The sequence below is a fragment of the Ranitomeya variabilis genome, chromosome 1 (assembly GCF_051348905.1).
Source record: "Ranitomeya variabilis isolate aRanVar5 chromosome 1, aRanVar5.hap1, whole genome shotgun sequence".
In the NCBI taxonomy this organism is placed as follows: Eukaryota; Metazoa; Chordata; class Amphibia; order Anura; family Dendrobatidae; genus Ranitomeya; species Ranitomeya variabilis.
The window spans coordinates 570,927,263-570,953,573 of NC_135232.1; the positions used below are offsets into that span (position 1 = coordinate 570,927,263).

Genomic DNA, 26,311 nt, shown 5'->3' on the forward strand with positions numbered 1-26,311 from the left:
CGCCGTGCAAACACACCGCTGTACTTTGAGGGGCCCTGTGCCAGTGCCAATGCAAACGAGTGTGCCCCCCTGCTTGCTCAGGATCACAGCACTTGCAACGTTGAAATACTTACCTCTCCCTGCTCCACCGCCGTGACGTAGTCCACGATTCCTGGGCCCACTAAAACCTTGAACCAGCCCTACCCCCCACAACTTTTGCCAAATGACCCCCAAGTTCTATTGAACAACTATTATTATAAAGTTAATTAAGATTGACAAGCTTGAGAAAACAAGAATGGATGTTTTTGGCATTAAAATGGGCACTGTAGGTGTTTTCCTGGCCTCCACTCACTGCCGACTATGCTTCCCCATTGACTTGCATTGGGTTTTGTGTTTCGGTCGATCCCCGACTTTTAGCGATAATCGGCCGACTGCACTCGACTCGACTCTGGACAAAGTCGGGTTTCACAAAACCCGACTCGATCTTTAAAAAATGAAAGTCGCTCAACCCTACCCCTTAGTCTTCGTTTTTCCAAACTAAATAGCCCCAAGTGTAATAACCTATCTTGGTATGGCAGACCCCCCAGTCCTCTAATAACCTTGGTTTCTCTTCTCTGCACCCGCTCCAGTTCAGCTATGTCTTTCTTATACACCAGAGACCAGAACTGTGCACAGTATTCTAAGTGTGGTCGCACTAGTGACTTGTATAGAGGTAAAATTATGTTCTCCTCATGAGCATCTATGCCTCTTTTAATGCATCCCATTATTTTATTTGCCTTTGTAGCAGCTGCCTGACACTGGCCACTGAATATGAGTTTGTCATCCACCCATACACCCAGGTCTTTTTCATTGACGGTTTTGCCCAGAGTTTTAGAATTAAGCACATAGTTATACATCTTATCACTTCTACCCAAGTGCATGACCTTACATTTATCCCCATTAAAGCTCATTTGCCATTTATCAGCCCAAGCTTCTAGTTTACATAAATCAGCCTGTAATATAAAATTGTCCTCCCCTGTATTGATTACCCTGCAGAGTTTAGTGTCATCTGCAAATATTGAAATTCTACACTGAATGCCCCCTACAAGATCATTAATAAATATGTTAAAAAGAAGAGGGCCCAATACTGACCCCTGTGGTACCCCACTACTAACCGTGACCCAGTCCGAGTGTGCTCCATTAATAACCACCCTTTGTTTCCTATCCCTGAGCCAACTCTCAACCCACTTGCACATATTTTCCCCTATACCCATTATTCTCATTTTATGTATCAACCTTTTGTGTGGCACCGTATCAAAAGCTTTTGAAAAGTCCATATACACTACATCTACTGGGTTCCCTTGGTCCAGACCGGAACTTACCTCTTCATAGAAGCTGATCAAATTAGTCTGACATGATCTGTCCCTAGTAAACCCGTGCTGATACTGGGTCATGAGGTTATTCCTCTTCAGATACTCCAGTATAGCATCCCTTAGAATGCCCTCCAGGATTTTACCCACAGTAGAGGTTAAACTTACTGGCCTATAATTTCCGAGTTCAGTTTTTGTCCCCTTTTTGAATATTGGCACCACATTTGCTATACGCCAGTCCTGTGGTACAGACCCTGTTATTATGGACTCTTTAAAGATTAAAAATAATGGTCTATCAATGACTGTACTTAATTCCTGCAGTACCCGGGGGTGTATCCCATCCGGGCCCGGAGATTTGTCAATTTTTGTCATTTTTAGACACCGCCGTACTTCCTGCTGGGTTAAGCAGGTAACATTAAATTGGGAATTATTATCACTAGTCATATTGGCTGCCATGGGATTTTCTTTTGTAAATACTGATGAAAAAAAGTAATTTAGCATATTGGCTTTTTCCTCATCCTCATCCACCATTTCACCCAGACTATTTTTAAGGGAGCCAACACTATCATTTTTTAGTTTCTTACTATTTATGTAGTTAAATAATATTTTGGGGTTATTTTTGCTCTCTCTAGCAATGAGTCTCTCTGTCTCAATCTTTGCTGCCTTGATTTGCTTTTTACATAATTTATTTAATTTTTTGTATTTATTTAATGCCTCCTCACTACCTACTTCCTTTAATTCTCTAAATGCTTTCTTTTTGTCCCTTATTGCGCCCCTTACAGCTCTGTTTAGCCATATTGGTTTCACCCTTCCCGGGCCAAGAGGGGTTAAGTGCCAGGTGCAGCCCTGGAAGCCGTCCAACTAAACCTCGGAAACCTGAAACTGTAAATAGTTAACTGTTTGTTTCCTGCTGTTTTGCTGCTTTAAACCCGACTAGGGTTACTTTTAAAGGGATCACTTTGTTGACCCGGGATCCCTATTGCCTTTTTGTTTGTTTTCTACTTTTTGCACAAGTTATCCAGAACTGCTGAATCATGAACAATGCATGATACAAACTTCTTGTAAATAGTTTGCACCTTCTTAAAGGTGCTCTCTACTGGTTTTATATGAAGAAAGGACACTTTGCGAAGATACTGTTTTTGAAAACATCACTGGAGTCCTTATTGCAAACGGACTTGCAGCTTGAGAAGTTGCACTACCTCATAGAGACTTGGTCCCTTCTTAAAGGGGACGTTCACCTTTTGCACTTATGAACAGTGTTGCCTTAAGATGGCCATAACGTTTTGAAAGAAAGTTAATGATGATGCTGATATGTACAGGTTATATGTAACCAACTCATGGAAGAAAGAAATGTTTAATAATGTGTTCTGAAGTAAAGTAACTATTAGAAAGGTGCAGTAGACCCATAGGGGTAGACATGAAGTCCTGCACAAGTGAAAGTTAGAAGAAAGATGCAGCAGAGCCGTAGGGGTAGACCTAGCGTCCTGCATATTTGTCAGTAAGAAAAGTAATGATGGAAGTTTAATGTTTTAGAAAATGTTTGATGATGTGTTAAAGAATGAGGACAGGAAGTGAACCCGTAGGGGTTAGTGGTGAGTCCTCCTAGGAGCCATATAGAGATGGCTCAGTGCTCTTAAACTGGAAGAAAAATGTTATGTTCTATACTGTGTATAGTGGTGGAAGGACAGTAGGCCCGGCAGAAAGGGGCGGTCCTGTAACAGAAAGGAGAGGCAGCAGGCCTGGAGCAGTTAGGACAGGCGGTCCTGCAGAAATTAAAGAAGGAGAATGCAAAAAAGTTGATTAACCTTATAATGTGATTATAAGAAGGTCTTTAGTGGATTCAGCAAGTACGTCCTTAAAGGAAATGTTAAATTATTATTCAAAAATGTTGCACTTAGTAGAATACCCGGTTGGGTAAAAGAAAGTTATTTATAGTCTATTTATAATATTTAACCATGTTTGTAACGTTCAAGTGTCCTCACCTCCCATAAAGGGAAGCTCTGTTTAAAAGTTTACTTGTTCTTGCATTTTCAAAAATTGTATGTCTTTTTGCTAACCTGTAATGTTGTTTTCTTCCCAGTCCCGGAGTACTGGATTTAACCGGGGGGGAATGCAGCGCCCCAGAGTCCTGGTTGCTGCAGTACTGTTGCCCCGCCACTATGGGGGGCTATGGTACGTCCGATGGCACTGAAGGAGTTCATCTGACCAGGTATCACAGACACCAATACATTTCACAGCCGGGCCTCCAGGGGGAGCTAAGGGTTCTATTCATTAGGCCACTCCTCACATACTGGTAAAACTGGGGGTCAGGCAGGAAGTTAGGATCAGGGAAAGCTGACTGGGTTGGAACCAGGCAACACCTTGTGGCAGAGGGTGTTGTGGGGGAAGATTCGGTAGGGTCCCTGTCAGGGGTGGGATCCTGACAGAGGCCTGGCAATTGGAAAGAACGTTACGGGACCGTGCCTGCTCAGGATAGCGGCGGTGCCCTAAGAAAGGATAAGAAGCGAGATATATTGTGCTGAGTGAGAAACGAGATCAACAGAAGGAGAAATTCCAGTAGAAGTCGTGCTGTAAGACCGAGGCAACATCCTACTGAGGCGTAATTCACCGGTGGCCGGAACGCCGAGGAAGTATAGAGTTCCAAGCCATACTTCAAACCAACGGCAGGACAGTCAGTCTAAGGCGGGCTGTCTCACATACATCACCTATGAAGACATGGGGGGCATACTAGGAGAGGGGCGACTCTAGGGTCCCAGAAGAGCTCCGAGCCTACTCGTCATACGGGTGCCGTCCTAACCAGACCATCAGGGAGGGACGGAGGAGAAGAACATCATCCGAATGAGTTGTGAGGGAACATCAGAAACAGACACAACAGTTGTGGGGTACTATCCCGTAAGCACAGCAGGGGAGGACCACAACACATAGCGCTAGTAGGAAGGCACAGATTTCCACCTGCAAAGAGAACTCTGGAGGTGCCATTGGACCGTCCGGACTTGCGCAGCCTGGTGAACCGGACTCTGGACTGAGGACTCAGAGATCTTCAGTAAAGAGGTAATGAGACTGCACCCCTGTGTCCTTGTGATTTACTGCGACCGGCACTACACCGCACGGCACCATAACATCATCACCATTCCCTCCACCTTTTATTGGGCGCCCCACGGCAGGGTCACGGACTGGGTCTAGCCACCGTGAAAACCCCAACCCCAGAGCAGAGACTCAGAGGCCCGGTACCGGGTACCCCTCGGCCCTGCGGCAGTGGGGGCGCTGCATATATACTGTGCACAGGTCCTATCCAGGATGCTAATAAATGTCTCCCATTTTCTTTGTGTACTTTTATGTCTCAGGATATCGTCCCAGTTAATTGCACCAAGATCCTCTCTCATCCGTTGGAAATTTGCCCTCCTGAAGTTTAGTGTCCTTGTCACCCCTCTACTACACATCTTATTAAAGGAGACATGAAAACTTATTATTTTGTGATCACCATTCCCCAAGTGACCCCCAACCCTTATATTTGATATGCGGTCTGGCCTGTTGGTTAATATTAGGTCTAGCAGTGCCCCCCTTCTTGTTGGGTCCTGAACCAGTTGTGAAAGGTAATTGTCTCTCATAGTTGTCAAAATCCGATTACCTTTACTGGAAGTGCAGGTTTCTGTTCCCCAATCTATTTCAGGGTAGTTGAAGTCCCCCATAATAATGACTTCTCCTTGAGTCGCAGCTTCATCTATTTGCTTTACAAGGATATTCTCCATTGCTTCCATTATTTTTGGAGATTTATAACAAACCCCTATCAGTAATTTATTATGTTTTCCCCCTCCCCTTATCTCCACCCACAGGGACTCTACATTTTCATTAGATTCACCTATATTATCACGCAGGATGGGTTTTAAGGTCGATTTTACAAACAGACACACCCCACCCCGTCGCTTATCTGTACGGTCATTTCTGAAAAGGCTATAGCCCTGCAAGTTAACAGCCCAGTCATGGCTCTCATCCAGCCATGTTTCAGATATCCCCACCATGTCATAATTATGTTCCAACAACATTAGTTCTAATTCATCCATTTTGTTGGCGAGGCTTCTGGCATTAGTATACATGCACTTGATGTTCCTCTCTGTACCTCTATTCTTTCTTAAATTACTAACTGTTCTAACCCCACCCCCCATGCCTCCGCCACCCCCAACTTCCTTATTTGTGCCCAGGTCTCTATCTGCACTATCTTCCCCACCTATAAAATGAATACCCTCCCCCCAATTCCCTAGTTTAAACACTCCTCCAACCTTCTAACCATTTTCTCCCCCAGCACAGCTGCACCTTCCCCATTGAGGTGCAGCCCATCCCTAGCGTAGAGCCTGTAGCCACCTGAGAAGTCAGCCCAGTTCTGCAGGAACCCAAACCCCTCTTTCCTACACCAATTCTTGAGCCACTTATTAACCTCCCTAATCTCCCGTTGCCTCTCTGGCGTGGCACGTGGTACAGGCAGTATTTCAGAAAATACCACGTTGGAGGTCCTTGCTTTCAGCTTGCAGCCTAATTCCCTGAAATCATCTTTAAGGACCTTCCACCTACCTCTAACTTTGTCATTTGTGCCAATGTGCACCATGACCGCTGGGTCCTCACCAGCCCCTCCCAGTAATCTGTCCACCCGATCAGCGATGTGTCGGACTCGAGCGCCAGGTAGGCAGCACACCGTTCGATGATCCCTGTCTTTGTGACAGATTTCCCTATCTGTTCCCCTAATAATTGAGTCCCCCACTACCAGCACCTGTCTGGCCTGCCCTGCTCTCCTATTTCCCTCCTTACTGGAGCAGTCATTCCTCTGGCTTTCAGAGGACATGCCTGGCTGCAGCAGTGCTACCCCTGTACTGGCACCCCCCTCATCTGCCAACTTAGCAAACTTATTGGGGTGTGAAAGATCAGGACTAGCCTCCCTGGCACTCTTCCCTCTACCCCGCTTCCTAACTGTCACCCAGCTAACTGCCTCACTGTCCTGCAGCTCCATCCTACCATCCCCTCCTCATCTATCCCATTGAGCGTCTGCTCTGTGAGCAGAAGACTCCTCTCCATATTGTCTATGGATCTCAGTGTTGCCAGCTGCACATTTAGATCCAGTATCTGGGTTTCCAAATGCACAACATGCTCACATCTCGCACAGCAGTATGCACCCTCGACCGGCTGATCAAGGACTGCATACATGTGGCATGATGTGCACTGGATGGCATTAACAATTGTGGAGCACATTTCCTAATGGGGATTGCACCAGACAGAAACGTTAAATAAAAATGAATACAAAGTATTAATTAAAACTTGGAACAGCAATTCCTCCCTTGGAAACTCCCTGATTCCAAAGTCACTGAGTCACAAGTCACACTTACGCTCAGGTCACACTCAGCTCGCTCACATTCGCTATGCTGAAGATTTAAAGATTTTTTTTCCCTCTATTTCCCTTCAACAACAAGCCACCTTGCTGTTCAAATGCACTTCCAAAAAGGACTTGAGCCCCAAACAGCTGCCCCTTATAAACCCTTGATTATGACCGCCCACCCTAAGTTAACCCCTTGTGAATATAGCTACTCCCAATTCAACAACTCACACAAATTCACACAGGTTTTTGTTAAATGCCTTCCAAATACCTCTTCACTGAGTCACAAGTCACACTTACCGCCGTCCACACTTACGCTCAGGTCGCACTCAGCTCGCTCACACTCGCTATGCTGAAGATTTAAAGATTTTTTTTTCCCTCTATTTCCCTTCAACAACAAGCCACCTTGCTGTTCAAATGCACTTCCAAAAAGTTAACTAAACCAGACTCCCTCATGTCTGCATTACGCCAGTTCTCACATTACATATCAAGCATCGAATAACATAGAGCAGTATTTCAGTGCCTTAGAGTTTCATAGATCACTTTTTCAAGATATGTAAATTATGAAGCTATTTTCCTATGTCAGAGAATAATCTGGCAGTATACAAATTCAATCTTTTATCAAACTATTGAAACCTATTTGCAAAAAGTATGGCATTTGATAGATACAACTGGAATAGAATTTGCATCTTTTCCTCATCCAAGTTGAGTTTAATATTCAATTTATATAATAACAAGTACAAAGAAAAAAGCTCATCATACCAATAAGCCATCACTGACCCTTTCCATCATCTACAGTTTTGTACAGATACAAATATGAGTAAAGCTTGGAATTACTTTTGTGTTCTTACAGATTTTGTTTCTTTGCTTATTGTTCCCGGCTACCTGTTCATCTTAGTTGTGAATTTTCTGGAGTGGATAAAGACTAAACGGCTTAAAATAAGTGACCAACTCAGCTCTGGATTGAGTATATTATGCTGTATTCATCGATTCCTGCAACTAAGCGTCCACTACATTATGTTCATCGATAAGGTCCAAATTACCTTCTATCTATTGCTGACCACGTTTTTGCATCTGTCTCTAGTTTTCTGTACCTTACTTTTCTCAATGTGGCTCGCCGTTCACTTCTGCCTGAAGATTGTGAACATCAACCAAAAACTCTACCTCTATATTCAACGTAGGTTCCCCAAGCTGTTCCCATGGATCCTCCTTCCATCCGTCCTTGTTTCTCTACTTATAAGTGGTCCTGCTGCACAGAACATGGCACAGCAACACTTACATTTTACTAACATTTCACTAAATGACTTACCTCTAAAATCATTGCCATTTTTTCGATTGTATTTTGGGGCTTCCTACATCTGCTTTTTTGTATTTTTGATTGCCATCATGTTTCTCCTCTTTTCTTTGTGTGGACACATTAGACTAAGAGCAGGGACTATTAAAGCTCATATGATTGCAGTGAAAACTCTGGCCTCTTTACTGTTTGCTAATGTCATATATTTTATTTTAGTTCTTTTATCGGTAGAAAATTTGGGTGGAGAAATAGTGATCCGCATTCTTCTCTTTTCATACACAGTGTTACATGTTCTTTCTTTACCAATATTAATATACATGAACAGCATATTACGAAATAAGTTTTGGAGTATTTGGTCTAAATTGCGATGTTTTAAAAGATCGACACAGGTTCAACCAAAGTAATAGAAGTGGAGCATGTTTAAGATAGGAAATTAGTAGTTTGACTACATTTAAAGGGAATGTGTCAGAGAATAACCTGCTGTTTAATTTTTTTATTTAATTTTTAAATTACAAATTTTAAAAATGTTGGTAATTTATTTTTCTTGTCTCAATAGTATTTTTTTTTTCTATTTTAAATGTATTTTTAGAAAAGTTTATTATTTTTTATATCGCAATATCTGTTTAAAATATTTTTTTCATTTTAAATGTATTTAAAAAATGTTCTTTTCTTTTCATATTACAAAAGAATGTTTAATCTTTTTTTATTTTAAAATTCTGTTTTAAAAAATGTTAGTAATTTTCTTTTTCACATAAATATATTATTTTTAGTATTTTGCTTTATTTTAAATGTATTTATTTTTTTCAACTTTTTTTAATAGTATGCTTAAAATATGTTTAAAATATTTTTTGTTATTTTAAATGTATAATAAAAAGTTATTTGCTTTTAATATCACAATAGTGTATTTAAATAATTTTATTTATTTTAAATGCATTTTTACAAAATGTTGCCCATTTTTTTCACATCAGAATAGTATGTTTAAATTAGTTTATTTTTTATTTTGAATGAATTTTCATAAAAGGCTGTTTTAAAATCAAGATAATATATATATTTTTTATTTTAACAGTAATTTTTTTAAATATAGGTATTTCACAATCTATATATATATAAAGCTGAGTGTATATACTGTATGTGTGTATGTATCAAGCCACGCCCATTCCACATAGTCCCACCCACTTAGCAGACAGTATCACAGGATCGGATTACATAAACAGCTCAGCAGATTATGACACAGGATAGGATTAGATATAAGGCTCAGCAGACAGTATCACACAGGATAGGTTTAGATACACAGCTCAGCAGACTGTATCACACAGGATAGGATTTGATACACAGCTCAGCAGACAGTATAACACAGGATTGGATTATATACCCAGCCCGCATAAACTCTTCCTAATACCTGGAGCTCCTATTCTGCTGTTGAGAAATTTAGATACACCAAAGCCATGTAATATAACAAGATTCTTGATTAAGAACTAGTGATGAGTAGTGTTGAGCGATACCGTCCGATACTTGAAAGTATCGGTATCGGAAAGTATCGGCCGATACCGGCAAAGTATCGGATCCAATCCGATACCGATACCCGATACCAATACAAGTCAATGGGACTCAAGTATCGGACGGTATTCCTGATGGTTCCCAGGGTCTGAAGGAGAGGAAACTCTCCTTCAGGCCCTGGGAACCATATTAATGTGTAAAAGAAAGAATTAAAATAAAAAATATTGCTATACTCACCTCTCCGAGGGAACCGGCAGCGTTGTTTGCTTAAAATTCGCGCTTTTCTTTCCTTACGTGAAGTCCCGGCTTTGTGATTGGTTGCGTCGCAGTCACATGGGCGACGCAACCAATCACAGCAAGCCGTGACGTAATTTCAGGTCCTTAAGGATTTTAAAATTACGTCCCGGCTTTGTGATTGGTTGCGTCGCAGTCACATGGGCGACGCAACCAATCACAAGCCGTGACGTCACGGGAGGCTGGACACGCGCGCATTTTAAAATGCGCGCGTGTCCAGCCTCCCGGCTTGTGATTGGTTGACCGCGACACAACCAATCACAAGCCGGGACGTCACGGGAGGCTGGACAAGCGCGCATTTTAAAATGCGCGCGTGTCCAGCCTCCCGGCTTGTGATTGGTTGACCGCAACACAACCAATCACAAGCCGGGACGTCACGGGAGGCTGGACAAGCGCGCATTTTAAAATGTGCGCGTGTCCAGCCTCCTGTGACGTCACGGCTTGTGATTGGTTGCGTCGCCCATGTGACTGCGACGCAACCAATCACAAAGCCGGGACGTAATTTTAAAATCCTTAAGGACCTGAAATTACGTCACGGCTTGCTGTGATTGGTTGCGTCGCCCATGTGACTGCGACGCAACCAATCACAAGCCGGGACTTCACGTAAAGGAAAGAAAAGCGCGAATTTTAAACAAAGAACGCTGCCGCTTCCCTCGGTAAGGTGCAGGCTGCGTCGGAGAGGTGAGTATAGCAATATTTTTTATTTTAATTCTCTCTTTTACACATTTTTACATTAATGTTGTTTCGATACCGATACCCGATACCACAAAAGTATCGGATCTCGGTATCGGAATTCCAATACCCGCAAGTATCGGCCGATACCCGATACTTGCGGTATCGGAATGCTCAACACTAGTGATGAGTGAGCACTAAAATGCTCGGGTGCTCGTTGCTCGGGTCGAGCAGATTGGAATACGTGGGTACTCGGCCAGAACAACGAGCCCAATGTAAGTCTATGGGAGAACCGAGTATTTTTACCGCGATCCCCCTGGGGGTCTTTTTAAGGTCTATAAACGTCTGAAAATGATGGAAACACTGCTCAAATGACACAGGGACATAATGGGGATCACCCCTGGAAGCATTCCTGACTCCTAGTTCACAGCTTTAATCAATTTTTTCGAGATTCATGCCATTTTTCCAGATGTCACAAAAAACACATTAAAACAAAACCCAAATGGGTTTTGCTGGGAAATATGTCAAGTTACATCCTTTGCAGGTTAATGACTTGCCTGTAAGGCCAAATATTTAACCCTAGACTGAAAATTTCCTCCCCCACTTAGGCTTAGTTCAGACGCTGCGTTTTTGAAGCATTTTTCAACTTTAACATTGCTTTCAATCACTACAAATGCATTCACTGGGAAATGTCATTGTAACATATAACACCCCTAGCTGACCATGTGTGTGACACATAAGCAGAACCATCTTGTTTCATTTACGAAGGAGAGACTCTTAAAGTCACAGAGCCTATTTTTACTGGTGCATCAGGAGGCATTAATCTTCTTAAAGGGCCATTATTAAACAACGGGTCTCCTAAGCTGTTGTAGCCTATGCTGTGAGTGGCTGGGCTGCCAAGAATTACGATGAACCAAAATACCCCTGTCATAAGATGTCCAGGGGGGACTCCTGAAAAAAGTGGTGCATTGAATTCAAGGCCTGCCCAGCTACCAATTCATATGCACGCCAATAAGCTTTTGAACTCACATACTGGATAAGCCCAGGAAAATCCACTTTACAATATGCATTTTGTACTCCTGTACTCCGTTGTATTACACATTGGCAGCAAGGCCAGCCCTGCTGCATAGTCAATCATATGCACCCCATTACACCTTGGAACCCACATACTGGATTGGCCCAGCAAAATCCACTTCATAATATGCATTTTGTGCACCCGTACTCCTTTGTTTTACAAATTGGCAGCAAGACCAGCCCAGCTGATAATAGTCATATGCACCCCATTACGCCTTGGAATCCACAAACTGAATGGGCCCAGGAAAATCCATATCACAATATGCATTTTGAACTCCCGTACTCCTTTGTTTTACACATTGGCGGCAAGGCCAGCCCTGCTGCATAGTCAGTCATATGCACCCCATTACATCTTGAAACCCACATACTGGATGGGCCCAGGAAAATCTACTTCACAAAATGCATTTTGTATTCCCATACCCCTTTTGGTTTTACACATTGACAGCAAGGCCAGCCCTGCTGCATAGTCAGTCATATGCACCCCATTACGCCTTTGAATCCACATACTGGATGGGCCCATGAAAATCCACTCTTATTTTTTAATGGTATGATGGTTCCCTCTTTGCAGAATTATTTACAGGCGAATTTGGCAATTTTATTTGCCATGCTTTTAACACTAAGGTTCAGATACGGGTTTAAAAAGGGCAAATACTTGCAATACAACGGAATTTTATTGCAAACTACAAAATTCAAGGAATATTATGATTGAATAGTGTGAGTGCGTACATTTTTATATGTTAACATACAAAGGTTAATAAGTACATATAAGGATTAAATAAATATAGTGATTAGTTATATTTGAAGATTAACTACATACAGTATACTTAGATCATCACCAAGAGAATTTTAAACATCATCCGTCTAGAATATCAGAGAAGCAACACCAACACAGAGAACCCCTGGGAGATTACCTACACTGCATGGGAGTCCCCAATTATGCAGGTATCAATAAACTGTACATGTACAGGTACCCCAGTTTTGGCATCTGTCTTAGTCATGTTTCTCTGGTCTAATATAGTGATTTACACTATGTAATAACCCTAGTTTCACCCAGACCTTCAAGTGGCCACTTTTCAAGGTTGGATGAAACTGAGATATCATGGAGTCATCAGACGAGGGGCCATAAATCCTTAGAAAATAATAGCCAAAAGGATTTAGATCAAAACACCACAGGCATAGTTTCAGTAAAACTTAATGTTTTACAATGACAAACAGCAAACATGTAAAGGCTTAGAACTGCTTGTGAATTGCATAAACAAACATTTATCAAGAGTGTGTCACTATAAGCTTTGTCTGTCACATCTGTAAATGTTTTACCAGAAATGCAGCTATGTGATTGTCTGAATGCATTTGGTATAGAGTATTTCAATCTTGTTTACAAATCGTCATTTTTATATTCGCCATTTGTACATTTGAGACAGCCAAAGTTATGTCTCTCAAGGAGAGAAACTAATTTAGCGGGCAAAGCTATATTTTTAATGAACTACTGAGCCAAACTAAGCATTGCTTTATCAAATTTCTATGAAGTGTATTGTCCAATGTGAGCAACCAGGCAACACAAAAATGAGCTTTTTAAGGGAGCTCTTTAAGATACACAAATGTTATGAAGTCTTTGCCAACAAGGATGTGGTTTCACGAATGTGGGGTACCTTTTTAAAAAATATACTATTGCCATCACAGCCCCCCTTGCCCAAATTTCACCGGCCTATAACAGTACAAAGCACGTTCGCCCTGGTCATCTAGTGGCAGTAAAAGGACACATTGCAGGAGACAGAATGAAGAAGTAGGCCCAATGTAATGTCATGCCCAATTCCTCAATGTGGGGTCCTTTTTATACAAATTAAAAGAGTGCCATCACAGCCCCCTTGCCCAAAATGCACCGTACAGAGCACTTTCACCCTGGTCATCTAGTGGCAGTTAAAGTGCACATTGCAGGAGACAGAGTTAAGAAGTAGGCCAAATGTAGTGGTGTGTGTCTCTGAGACTACAAATGCAGTGCTGCCAACCAATTCCTCAATGGGTACCTTTTTTAAAGATAGACTAGTGCCATTGCAGGCCCCTTGCCCAAAATTCACTGGCCTATAACAGTACTGAGCACGTTCACCCTGGTCATCTAGTGGCAGTTAAAGGACGCATTGCAGGAGACAGACTTAAAAAGTAGGCCCAATGTAATGTTCCTCAATGTGGGGTCCTGCTTTTACTAAATAAAATAGTGCCTTCACAGTCCCTGTGCCCAAAATTCACCTGCCTATAACAGTACAGAACACGTTCACCCTGGTCATCTAGTGGTTCTAGATGATGAGAATGAGGATAAGGAGGAGGATAACAACAAACAGACCAAATCTGGAAGCTTATACCCATGTGTGGTTGTGAAGAGGTGCGTGAGAATACACCTCCCCAAAAGAGAGAATGTATTTGAGGTTATTTTTCACTGTTTTCACTTTGTGATGTACAGAGGTCTTTCCCAATCCAGCCCTTGTTCATTTTTATAAGAGTCAGTCTGTCAGCATTTTCAGTTGATAGGCGGATGCGCTTATCTGTTATAATTCCACCAGCGGCAATAAAAACCCACTCTGACAGAACGCTAGCAGCAGGGCAGGCCAGGACTTCCAAGGCATAGAGAGCCAGTTCATGCCATGTGTCCAGCTTGGATACCCAATGATTAAAAGGCACAGAGGAATCACAGAGGACATTTTTACGATCTGCAAGGTACTCCCTCACCATCATCACAAACATTGCACTTCTTGTGACAGCACCCCTTGTCTCTGTGTCGTCACGATGGGAGGGTCTGAGAAAACTGTCCCAGAACTTGGCCATTGCTCCTCTGCCTGAGCTGGATTGCACTTCTATCTCTCTCGCTTGGACTCCTTGGTTGTACAACAAACTCTGACGTCTGCTGCCAGCGTTCTCACATGGGAATTTTCTAAGTAATTCTGCTACAAGTGCCCTCTGATACTGCAACATGTCCTCCTCTTCCTCATCCTCATCCTCCTCCTTCCTATCCTCAGGCCATCCTCGGTGAACAGACAGTATGACAGCTGTGCTTGTAGTACCGTCTATAGCGCATGAAAGTAGCTCCTGTTCTTCCTCCTCCTCCACCTCCTCCTCATTGACTACTAATCCACGATGAGAAGACATGAGCTTGGGCTGAGTGTAATCCCCCTGTATGGTTCCTTGCTCCATGTCCTTGTGCTCTGCCTGTAAAGCATCTTTAATTGTGAGCAGAGAGTTTTTCAGAATGCTGAGAAGCGAGATGGTGATGCTAATTATGGCATCATCGCCACTCAACATCTTGGTGCAGTCCTCAAAGTTTTGGACGATCGTACATATGTCGTACATCCATGTCCACTCCTGAGGTCTTATGTGTGGAGTCTGAACTGAATATTGATGGCCTTGTTAATGTTGGTAGTCAACAACTGCCCTCTTCTGCTCACAAAGCCTTTCCAACATAAGCAGTATAGAGTTCCAGCACGTGGGGACATCACACACCAGCCGGTGAGCTGGAATCTGCAAACGCTGCTGAAGCACGGCAAGGGCGGCTGAAGCTGTAGCTGACTTTCTAAAATGGGCAGACAGACAGCGTACTTTCACTAGCAAATCCGGCAGCTCTGGTTAGCTTTTCAGAAACCACGAGGTTAAGCACATGGGCCAAGCAAGGTACGTGTGTGAGCTCACCTTGCCTCAGAGCCGCCACCAGGTTATGGCCATTGTCACACATGACCATGCCTGGCTATAGGTTCAGCAGTGTTATCTAAACATCTGACTGCTCTTTCAGCGCTGCCCACAAATCTTCTGCATTGTGCGGTTTGTCACCTATGCAGATTAGCTTCAACACAGCCTGTTGCTGCTTGGCTGAGGCAGTGCTGAAATGCTTCCAGCTTCTGACTGATGTGTTGATTTCAGAGATGGAATAAGAAGAGGAGGAGGAGGTGCAGGAGCTGTAGACTGTGGGGGCAACACTGATTGACATAGGACCAGCAATCCTTGGCGTGGGGACAATGTGTTCCATGTAAAGGTCCGACTGGGTCCCAGCTTCCACTATGTTAACCCAATGTGCCGTCAGTGAGATCTACCATCCCTGCAAACAAGCACTTGTCCATGTGTCCGTGGTTAGATGGACTTTCCTTTTAACAGCATTGTTGAGGGCACGGGTAATGTTGTGGGACACATGCTGGTGTAATGCTGGTATGGCACACCGGGAGAAATAGTGGTAACTGGGGACCGAGTATCTTGGGACGGCCGCCAACATTAGGTTGTGGAAAGCTTCCATCTCAATGAACCTAAAAGGCAGCATTTCTAGTGCAAGAGAAACATTAGATCTAAAGACTGTGGCCTTTGGGGCTTTGGCTGGGTATTTCTGCTTGCATTCCAAAGACTTGGTTATAGATAACTGAAGGCTGTGCTGGGACAAGGACGTTGACAGGCTTGATGATGGTGCTGCTTGACTGTGGGCCACAACAGGTGCAGGGCTAGAGGCATCTTCACATGCACGGTGTACTGGGGATTGTCTTCTATTCAAAACAGTGGAAGAAGCAGTGGTGTGCCCTTCAGGCAGTGGTCCCGGAGCCTGGGGTTCGGCACACAAAGTTGGGTGCTTTGCTGCCATGTGCCTAATCATGCTGGTGGTGGTCAGTCTGGTTGTTTTGCTAGCCCTGCTGATGCGTGCATGGCAGGTGCTGCAAATGGCCTGTTTGGGGTTATCAGCAGAGTCTTTAAAAAATAACCAGACTCTCAGAAGATCCAACAGTTGGAATGGCAACTTCCCTCATGTTGGTGTTACAGGGAAGGGATGCACGCCTTCTGTCTGTGGCCACCACACTGCTTCTTCCTGCCTGTTGGGGTGAAATGCCTCCTTCCACATGTGTGCTGCTGACCTTGCTCTGCATGTCCTCCTGCCAGGTTGGGTCAGTCACTATGTCATCCACGACCTCGTCTTCCACATTCACACCCTGCCTCTCCTCCTGACTTTCTGCCAATTGTGTCTCATCATCGTCCACCTCCTCTGACACTTTCCCACCATCGCCTTTTCATGACCGCGGCTGGTCAAAGCTTTGGGCAGCTCTACATGCGATCTCACCTGTCCCCACTCAAGTTGAGTCATGGTGGGAGGAAGGAGGTTCAGGGTGAGGAATATCCGGGCCACACTCACGGCTACTCAGATTTGACCATGTGGAAGACATGGTGGTGGTGGTGGCTAAGTGACTGGAAGCAGTATCCGCTATCCAACCAACAACCATTTCACACTGCTCTGGCTTCAATAGTAGTGTGCTGCGGTCACCTAGAAACTGGGACAGGAAGGGTGAGCGAGAAGATGTGGGTCTCTTGTTGTTGCCCAATTTCTCCTTGGCCACGGCCTCGTCCTCTGCATGCACCATCATCATCATGTCCACTTCCCCATCCCTTGCCCCTTGCCTTAACCATTTTAAATGCATTACTGCACTATTTCAAATGCTCAACACAAATATATTTATTAGTAGCAAAATAATATCTGATCAGTATGCCTGCAAATCTACGATTTTTCAAACCCAAACACCAGGCTGGCCTCAGCCTGATATAACAGACTGTATTAAATTTTGGGGGGCTTTTTTGTGAAGTTAATTTCTGCAAAAAAGTGCTGTATGTAAGTAAAGAAACAGACAGCAAAAAAGGGGTCCACCGGCCTGCAATACCCAAACTTGAAGCATGCAGATATAAGAGGGCTGTCACAGAAATTCCACACTGGCAAATATGTGGCCTTTTTATAGTTTTGGAAGCTAAATAGTTCTGTCTATAATTAGAGTATCAGACAGCAAAAAAAGTGGTCCACCAGCCTACAATACCCAAACTTGGAGCATGCATGTACATGAGGGCTGTCACAGAAATATTGCACTGGCAAATATGTGGCCTTTTTATAATTTTGGAAGCTAAATACTGCTGTATAGAATTAGAGCATCAGACAGCAAAAAAAATGGTACACCGGCCTACAGTGACCAAACTTGGAGCACGCAGATATATGAGGGCTGTTACGGAAATACCACACTGGCAAATATGTGGCCTTTTTATATTTTTTTTATGCCAAATAGTGCTGTATATAATTTGAGCAACAGACAGCAAAAAAAGTGGTACACCGTCCTACAATGACCAAACTTGGAGCACGCAGATATATGAGGGCTGTCATGGAAATACCACACTGGCAAATGTGTGGCCTTTTTATAATTTTGGAAGCTAAATAGTGCTGAATAAAATTAGATTATCAGACAACAAAAAAAGTGGTCCACCAGCCTACAATGACTAAACTTGGAGCACGCAGATATATGAGGGCTGTCACGGAAATACCACACTGGCAAATATGTAGCCTTTTTATAATTTTGGAAGCGAAATAATGCTGTATAGAATTAGAGTATCAGACAGCAAAAGAATGGGTCCACCGGCCTACAATGACCAAACTTGGAGCACACAGATATATGAGGGCTCTCACGGAAATACCACACTGGCAAATATGTGTCCTTTTTACATTTTTTTTACGCTAAATAGTGTTCTATATAATTTGAGTAACAGACAGCAAAAAAAGTGGTACACCGGCCTACATTGCACAAACTTGGAGCACGCAGATATAAGAGGGCTGTTACGGAAATACTACACTGGCAAATATGTGGCCTTTTTATAATTTTGGAAGCTTAATACTGTTGTATAGAATTACATATATAATCTGACAAAGGAGTTACACAACTGCCAATTAAGGTATAAAAAGATAATAGCATTTATTTAGTTAACATCATAAAAATTCAAATGCATTACAAAATAATCAGTCACAATAGAGTCATAGTGGAGTAACTATGTGAATAACGGATACGGGTAACAGGCACCATATACCACACCGAAGGTCAACGACTGGAGGTCACAGGTTCAACAAACACAGTATATTATGAACATTTACACAATGCTAGTCCCACTGCGGACCCTCTACCAATAGTAAATCCATAGACATGTAAAGGACTGGACCTCACCCATTTCAGTCGTGGTGTGTATGTGGCAGCGCCAGCCCCTACGCGCGTTTCGCGTAGGCTTCTTCGAGGGGCTGTGCTGCGTGTTTCACTGACATAGATTTTATAGGGCCACTGCACCTGAAGTTAATAGCGGGACTTAGTGAACGGCGCATGCACCAGTGACATCGGCGCCGGAACTAGCATCACCGCTCGGCTGTCCGGGCTGAGCGAGAAGCCAGGGAGCCATAACCATGGCAACCATGACTCACACACCTGACCCAATGGACGCCGGCGGCGATGCACCATCACTACGACGTCACAGTCTTGCGCACAAGTCCCGGAAAGAAGAACACTGAGAGCGGGTATAGGTATATATAACGCAGTGAAAACTACATACAGTGAAGGGGCTAAAGTGCAGAGTGCTGTGCAAAATATTTATATACCACCGTAATAATTAAATATTTAATATACAAATCATTAAGCATAATATAATACATAGAACAAAGACATAAATAACATCATCAACGGGTGATATAGAAAAATCCATAGACGTAATAAACTTCTCCAAAAGTGTGTTGTGGATATATGGATAAATATAATTCCCACTTTCAGACTCTCATGTCATGATGCGGTGGACGTCAATAACAATAGTATTCCCATCATGAATAACTAGAAGTAAAATAACAAATAACATGTAAATAAAAACATAAACAAACACACGGAAACATTAAAATCTAAGTCCAGATACTTTTGTGTGATGCTAAAGGAAAGAGGCAAAGCTATTCTGCTCATTAAGTCCAAAAGGAACCAATGTGTTTAGGACATTAATCCACCTGCATTCACGCTGACATAGCAGGCGTTTCATATCTCCGCCTCTAATGCCAGTGTGGATCCTATCAATGCCCCACACTTTTAAGTAGTTAGGGTTGCATTTATGTTTTTCCCTAAAATGTCTCGGGATTGTTTTTAAATTTTTGACATCAGTCTCATCCCTTGCGGCTATGATCTCTCTCACGTGCTCCCGTGTTCTCACACGTAGCTCCCTGGATGTGAGCCCTATATAAATAAGGTCACACGTACATCTTGCATAATATATAACAAATGTGCTTTTACAAGATATAAACTCCTTGATTTTAAACTCATGTGTCCCATCTGAGGATGTGAATGATATGGCTCTCTGCTGATTTCTACTAGCCATGCAATCCATGCAAGGAAAGAAACCATCCCTTGGTTTATTTACTCCAAAAATTTAGAGGGGTCTCGCCACATAATGACTCTTGACGAGTATATCACGCAGATTTTGGCTGCGCCTAGCTGTCATCAGTGGATTTTTTGATAGATGCTGATTAAGAACTGGGTCCGTTTTCAGAACAGGCCAGTGTTTTAATAAAATTGACCGTATTTCTTACCAACTTGAATTAGAGGTGGTGATAAACCTAGTAACCCCTTGCTGTCCATTTTTGCCCCTCTTTTTGTTTACAGACACATGATGGCAATGGTCCTGGGATAGTAAAGAGGTCCTATTAGTGCGTTTGGCCCTCTTGTAGCCTTTTTTGATACATCTCTTACTGTAGCCACGTTCACTAAATCTCTCCCCAAGGTCCACCGCCTGACGCTCAAAAGCCTCTTCAGAAGTACATATTCTCCTCATCCGGAGAAATTGGCCCACAGGTACAGCCCTGATGGTTGAGCTCATGTGCGCGGAAGACGCGTGAAGTAACGCATTCACTGAGGTCTCTTTCCTATCTACATCTGTACCTAGTGAGCCATCAGGCTGTACCTGTATTCTAAGGTCAAGGAAAGAAATTTCCTTAGGATGCCAAGAGTAGGTGAGTCTGATGTTAAAGTTGTTGCGGTTCAACAAATAAATCCAAATCACTGACCGATCCCTGCCAAATAAAGAAGATGTCATCTATGAAGCGGTACCAACCAAGGATTTGGGGGGCGGCATGTGCGTCATCTTGAAAAATGTCCCTCTCCCAAAATCCCAAAAATAAATTTGCATATGAGGGCGCACATGCCGCCCCCATCGCGGTCCCCCGCTTCTGCAGGAAAAATCGGTCTTTAAACGTAAAAAAATTATGTTCCAGGATGAACCGCAATAAGTCCAACACCAGATCTCTGACATCCGGATCTAAATTACTCGACTCCAGAAAAAAGGCTGCCGCCCTCATGCCATCCTCATGATCGATGCACGTGTATAAGGTTTCCACGTCAACCGTCATGAGGAGCATGTCAGGCTCAATATGCAGGCCATCCAGACGACTAAGGATGTCCGTAGTGTCTCTGACATAGGAGGGCAACGTCTTCACCTGTGATCTAAGATAGTAATCAATATATTTACACAGTGGTTCGTTAAGCCCCCCTATGCCAGAGACAATCGGACGTCCTGGAGGGTTCTGAGCATCTTTGCGGACCTTGGGGAGAAGATAGAAAGTGGGTACACATGGAAATTCTACAGTCAAACCATCCCGTAGCTTTTTAGTAATGACCCCTCTCTCAAATGCTATTTCCAAAATATTACACACCTGTGCCTGGAAATTTTTACATGGGTTCTCATTTAACATAATGTAAGTTTCCTTGTCCCTCAGCTGTCTAAAAACCTCCCTCTCATATTTCTCAACTGGCCAGACTACCACATTTCCCCCCTTGTCCGCCGGTTTTATAACCACATCACTCCTAGTTTGTAACTGTACAAGAGCCTGTTTTTGGTTATAAGTGAGATTATTATCCCTCTTGGTTCCACTTAATTTTTTGAAATCCTCCGTCACTAATCTGGTGAATATATCCACTTGTGGTACCAGCGACAAGGGGGGAAAAGTGGCAGATCTGGGAGCAATAGGCGGAGGAGAAATACCTGGAAGTTCCGGGAGTGCCTCGGTCTCTAACTCTTCCAAGATGTGAAGAGTCTCTTGTTCGGTTATTGAGGTTGAATCTGAGGATGACCCATGCTTAGACTGTAAAAGTTTCAGTACCAACTTCCTTGAAAATAAATTTAGGTCTTTTAACCCCTTTCTGACATCTGACGTACTATCCCGTCGAGGTGGGGTGGGCCCATATGACCACCGACAGGATAGTACGTCATACGCGATCGGCCGCGCTCACGGGGGGAGCGCGGCCGATCGCGGCCGGGTGTCAGCTGCATATCACAGCTGACATCCGGCACTATGTGCCAGGAGCGGTCACGGACCGCCCCCGGCACATTAACCCCCGGCGGTATAGGGAAGCATCGCGCAGGGAGGGGGCTCTGTTGTGAATTCTGTTTGTGGGCTCCCCCGGTGGTGTTTTATGGTATTGCCACTTATTTGCCTTCTTCTATCCTTGATCACCTGTTGACACCCATTAGGGGAGTTTCCTATTTAAGGCTGCTTGGCTGCTGGTCCGATGCCGGCCAACAATGTATCAGTAGCATTCTGTTGCATTCTCCTGCCTCAAGTTCCAGTTCAGCTAAGTTGAATTTTGTTCCTAGTTAATGTTATTTTTTGTCCAGCTATCTGCAATGTGACTCTCTGCAGCTGGAAGCTCTCGTGGACTGAAATTGCCACTCCAGTGGCATGAGTTGTCACTGGAGTTTTAAAGTAATTTCAGGATGGTGTTTTTGAGTAGTGTTTTGAAGTTGACCGTGAAGTAACTCTTTCCTGTACTTCTGCTATCTAGTAAGCGGACCTCACTGTGCTAAATCTGCTGTTCATCCTACGTATGTCTTTTCCTCTTGACTCACCGTCAATATTTGTGGGGGCCTGCTATCTCCTTTTGGGGTTCATCTCTGGAGGTAAGGCAGGCCTGTATATTCCTCTGATAGGGGTAGTTAGATCTCCGGCTGGCGCGTGGTGTCTAGGGCATCGTAGGAAACACTCCCCGGCTACTTCCAGTGTTGTGTCAGGTTCAGGTCACGGTCACTTTAGTTTCCATCACCCGAGAGCTAGTCCGTTTGTTATTTTTGATTTCCCTGCCATTGGGAAAATCATAACAGTTTGGCCGGCCCCCATGTGTTAAAACTATGCACTAAAGCAGGAAAGGATATGAAAAGGGTTTTTTTTCCTTCTGTGTTTGGAAAGTGCACCTTAGTGCTTATTTGTACTCCTTGCTTAAACTGCAGTCTTCAGCCTTTTTTTTTTTTCCTCTCCTCTTAATCTTTGAATGGCTTTGGTTACACCTGTTTGAATCATGGATCCACAGAGTTTGGTTGCAGGTCTGAATAACCTGGCTTCAAAGGTCCAGAACTTACAAGATTTTGTTATACGTGCTCCAATGTCTGAACCTAAGATCCCTATGCCTGAATTTTTTACCGGAGACAGATCCCGTTTTTTGAATTTCAGAGAGAATTGTAAATTGTTTTTGTCTCTGAAATCTCACTCTGCTGGTGATCCTGCGCAACAGGTTAAAATTGTTATTTCTCTATTGCGGGGTGACCCACAAAGTTGGGCATTTGCATTGTCGCCAGGGGATCCTGCGTTATTAAATGTAGATGCGTTTTTTCTGGCTTTGGGGTTGCTTTATGAAGAACCTAATTTAGAGATTTTGGCTGAGAAAGCCTTGATAGCTCTTTCCCAAGGGCAAGATGAAGCTGAGATATACTGCCAGAAGTTTCGTAAATGGTCGGTACTTACTAAATGGAATGAGTGCACTCTAGCAGCTAATTTCAGAGAAGGTCTCTCTGATGCCGTGAAGGATGTCATGGTGGGGTTCCCTGTGCCTACAGGTCTGAATGATGCCATGAAATTGGCTATCCAGATTGATCGGCGTTTACGGGAGCGCAAATCTGTGCACCATATGGCGGTATCTTCTGAGCAAAAATCTGTGCACCATATGGCGGTATCTTTTGAGCAAAAACCAGTGCACCATATGGCGGTATCTTCTGAGCAAAAACCTGTGCACCATATGGCGGTATCTTCTGAGCAAAAACCTGTGCATCATTTGGCGGTGACCTCTGAAAAGGCACCAGAGCATATGCAATGCGATAGTGTATTGTCTAGAGGCGAACGACAGAATTACAGGCGCAAAAATGGGTTGTGCTTCTATTGTGGAGATCCAGCTCATGTTATATCAGCATGCTCTAAACGCATAAAGAAGGTTGATAAAAAGGTTGATAAATCTTTTTCTATGGGTACCTTGCAGTCTAAATTTCTTTTGTCCGTGACATTGATTTGTACTTTATCATCTGTTACTGTGGATGCTTATGTGGATTCTGGCGCCGCTCTGAGTCTCATGGATTGGTCCTTTGCCAAGCGTTGTGGGTTTGATTTAGAGCCTCTGGAGGTTTCTATTCCCTTAAAGGGTATTGATTCTACACCTTTGGCTAGCAATAAACCACAATATTGGACACAAGTGACTATGCATCTTTCCCCAGACCATCAGGAGATTATTCGTTTCCTTGTGTTATATAATCTACATGACGTATTAGTACTTGGATTACCATGGTTACAAATTCATAATCCAGTCTTGGACTGGAGATCAATGTCTGTGCTGAGTTGGGGATGTCGGGGGATTCATGGGGATGCACCTTTGGTTCCCATTTCTTCATCTACTCCCTCTGAGATCCCAGCATTTCTGTCAGATTTTTATGATGTCTTTCAGGAGCCTAAAACTGATTCTCTCCCCCCTCACAGAGAGTGTGACTGCGCTATTGAGTTGATTCCCGGTAGTAAATTTCCTAAGGGTCGCTTGTTTAATTTGTCTATACCTGAACATACTGCTATGCGGGAGTATATCAGAGAATCTTTGGAAAAGGGTCATATTCGCCCCTCTTTGTCTCCATTGGGGGCAGGGTTTTTCTTTGTGGGTAAAAAGGATGGTTCATTGAGACCTTGTATCGACTATCGACTTCTGAATAAGATTACTGTTAAATACCAGTACCCGTTACCTTTACTGACTGATCTTTTTGCTCGTATAAAGGGGGCGAAGTGGTTCACTAAGATCGATCTACGTGGTGCGTATAATTTGGTGCGGATTAAGCAGGGGGATGAGTGGAAGACCGCATTTAATACGCCTGAAGGCCATTTTGAGTATTTGGTAATGCCTTTCGGTCTCGCGAATGCCCCTTCCGTTTTTCAGTCCTTTATGCACGATATTTTCCGTGAATATCTGGATAAATTTATGATTGTGTATTTGGATGATATTTTGATTTTTTCGGAGGACTGGGAATCTCATGTTCAACAGGTCAGGAGAGTTTTTCAGGTTTTACGAGCTAATTCTCTATTTGTGAAGGGCTCAAAGTGTATTTTTGGGGTTCAGAGAATTTCCTTTCTGGGATATATTTTTTCCCCTTCATCTATGGAGATGGACCCTGTTAAGGTTCAGGCTATTTGTGATTGGATACAACCTACTTCTCTAAAGAGTCTTCAGAAATTCTTGGGATTTGCTAATTTCTATCGCCGATTCATAGCGGGTTTTTCTGCCATTGCTAAACCTTTGACTGATTTGACCAAGAAGGGTGCTGATGTTGCTAATTGGTCCTCTGCGGCTGTGGAGGCCTTTCGGGAGCTTAAGCGCCGCTTTTCTTCTGCTCCTGTGTTGCGCCAGCCTGATGTTTCGCTCCCGTTCCAGGTTGAAGTAGATGCTTCCGAGATCGGAGCAGGTGCAGTTTTGTCGCAGAAAGGTCCTGACTGCTCAGTGATGAGACCATGTGCGTTTTTCTCTCGAAAGTTTTCGCCCGCTGAGCGAAATTATGATGTTGGAAATCGGGAGCTCTTGGCCATGAAGTGGGCATTTGAGGAGTGGCGTCATTGGCTTGAGGGTGCTAGACACCAGGTGGTGGTCTTGACTGACCACAAAAATCTAATTTATCTTGAGTCAGCCAGGCGTCTGAATCCTAGACAGGCGCGCTGGTCGTTGTTTTTCTCTCGATTTAACTTTGTGGTCTCATATCTGCCTGGGTCTAAGAATGTGAGGGCGGATGCCCTCTCTAGGAGTTTTGAGCCTGACTCGCCTGGTGATTCCGAACCTACTGGCATCCTGAAGGATGGGGTGATATTGTCAGCTGTCTCCCCAGACCTGCGGCGCTCTTTGCAGGAGTTTCAGGTGGATAGGCCTGATCGCTGTCCGCCTGGTAGACTGTTTGTCCCTGATGACTGGACCAGTAGAGTTATTTCGGAGGTTCACTCTTCTGCGTTGGCAGGTCATCCTGGAATTTTTGGCACCAGGGATCTGGTGTCTAGGTCCTTCTGGTGGCCTTCCTTGTCTCGAGATGTACGTATTTTTGTGCAGTCTTGTGATGTTTGTGCTCGGGCTAAGCCCTGCTGTTCCCGGGCCAGCGGGTTGTTGTTGCCCTTGCCTATTCCTAAGAGGCCTTGGACGCACATCTCTATGGACTTTATTTCTGACCTTCCTGTTTCTCGAAGGATGTCCGTCATCTGGGTGGTGTGTGACCGTTTTTCCAAGATGGTTCACTTGGTACCTTTGCCCAAATTGCCCTCCTCCTCTGAGCTGGTCCCTCTATTTTTTCAGAATGTTGTGCGTTTGCATGGTATTCCTGAGAATATAGTTTCTGACAGGGGTACTCAGTTTGTGTCTAGATTTTGGCGGGCGTTCTGTGCCAGGATGGGCATCGACTTGTCGTTTTCGTCTGCATTCCATCCTCAGACTAATGGCCAGACTGAGCGTACTAATCAGACCTTGGAGACTTACTTGAGGTGTTTTGTGTCCGCTGATCAGGACGATTGGCTTGATTTTTTGCCATTGGCAGAGTTTGCCCTTAACAATCGGGCCAGTTCTGCCACTTTGGTTTCTCCATTTTTTTGTAATTCAGGGTTTCACCCTCGCTTTTCGTCCGGTCAATTGGAGTCTTCGGATTGTCCTGGAGTAGATGCTGTGGTTGATAGAATGCATC

General features: G+C 43.8%; 1 protein-coding gene across 1 annotated transcript; it reads left to right on the top strand.

Annotated features, from left to right (window-relative positions):
- Positions 1–7,503: 7,503 nt before the first annotated feature.
- Positions 7,504–8,385, top strand: LOC143797230 (taste receptor type 2 member 41-like). Its single transcript, XM_077281060.1, has one exon. The coding sequence runs from the start codon at positions 7,504–7,506 to the stop codon at positions 8,383–8,385; it is 882 nt and encodes a 293-aa protein (XP_077137175.1).
- The last annotated feature ends 17,926 nt before the right edge of the window (positions 8,386–26,311 follow it).

Coding starts and splice junctions, on each gene's coding strand:
- LOC143797230 (XM_077281060.1), top strand. CDS start 7,504: ATGAGTAAAGCTTGGAATTACTTTTGTGTTCTTACAGATTTTGTTTCT.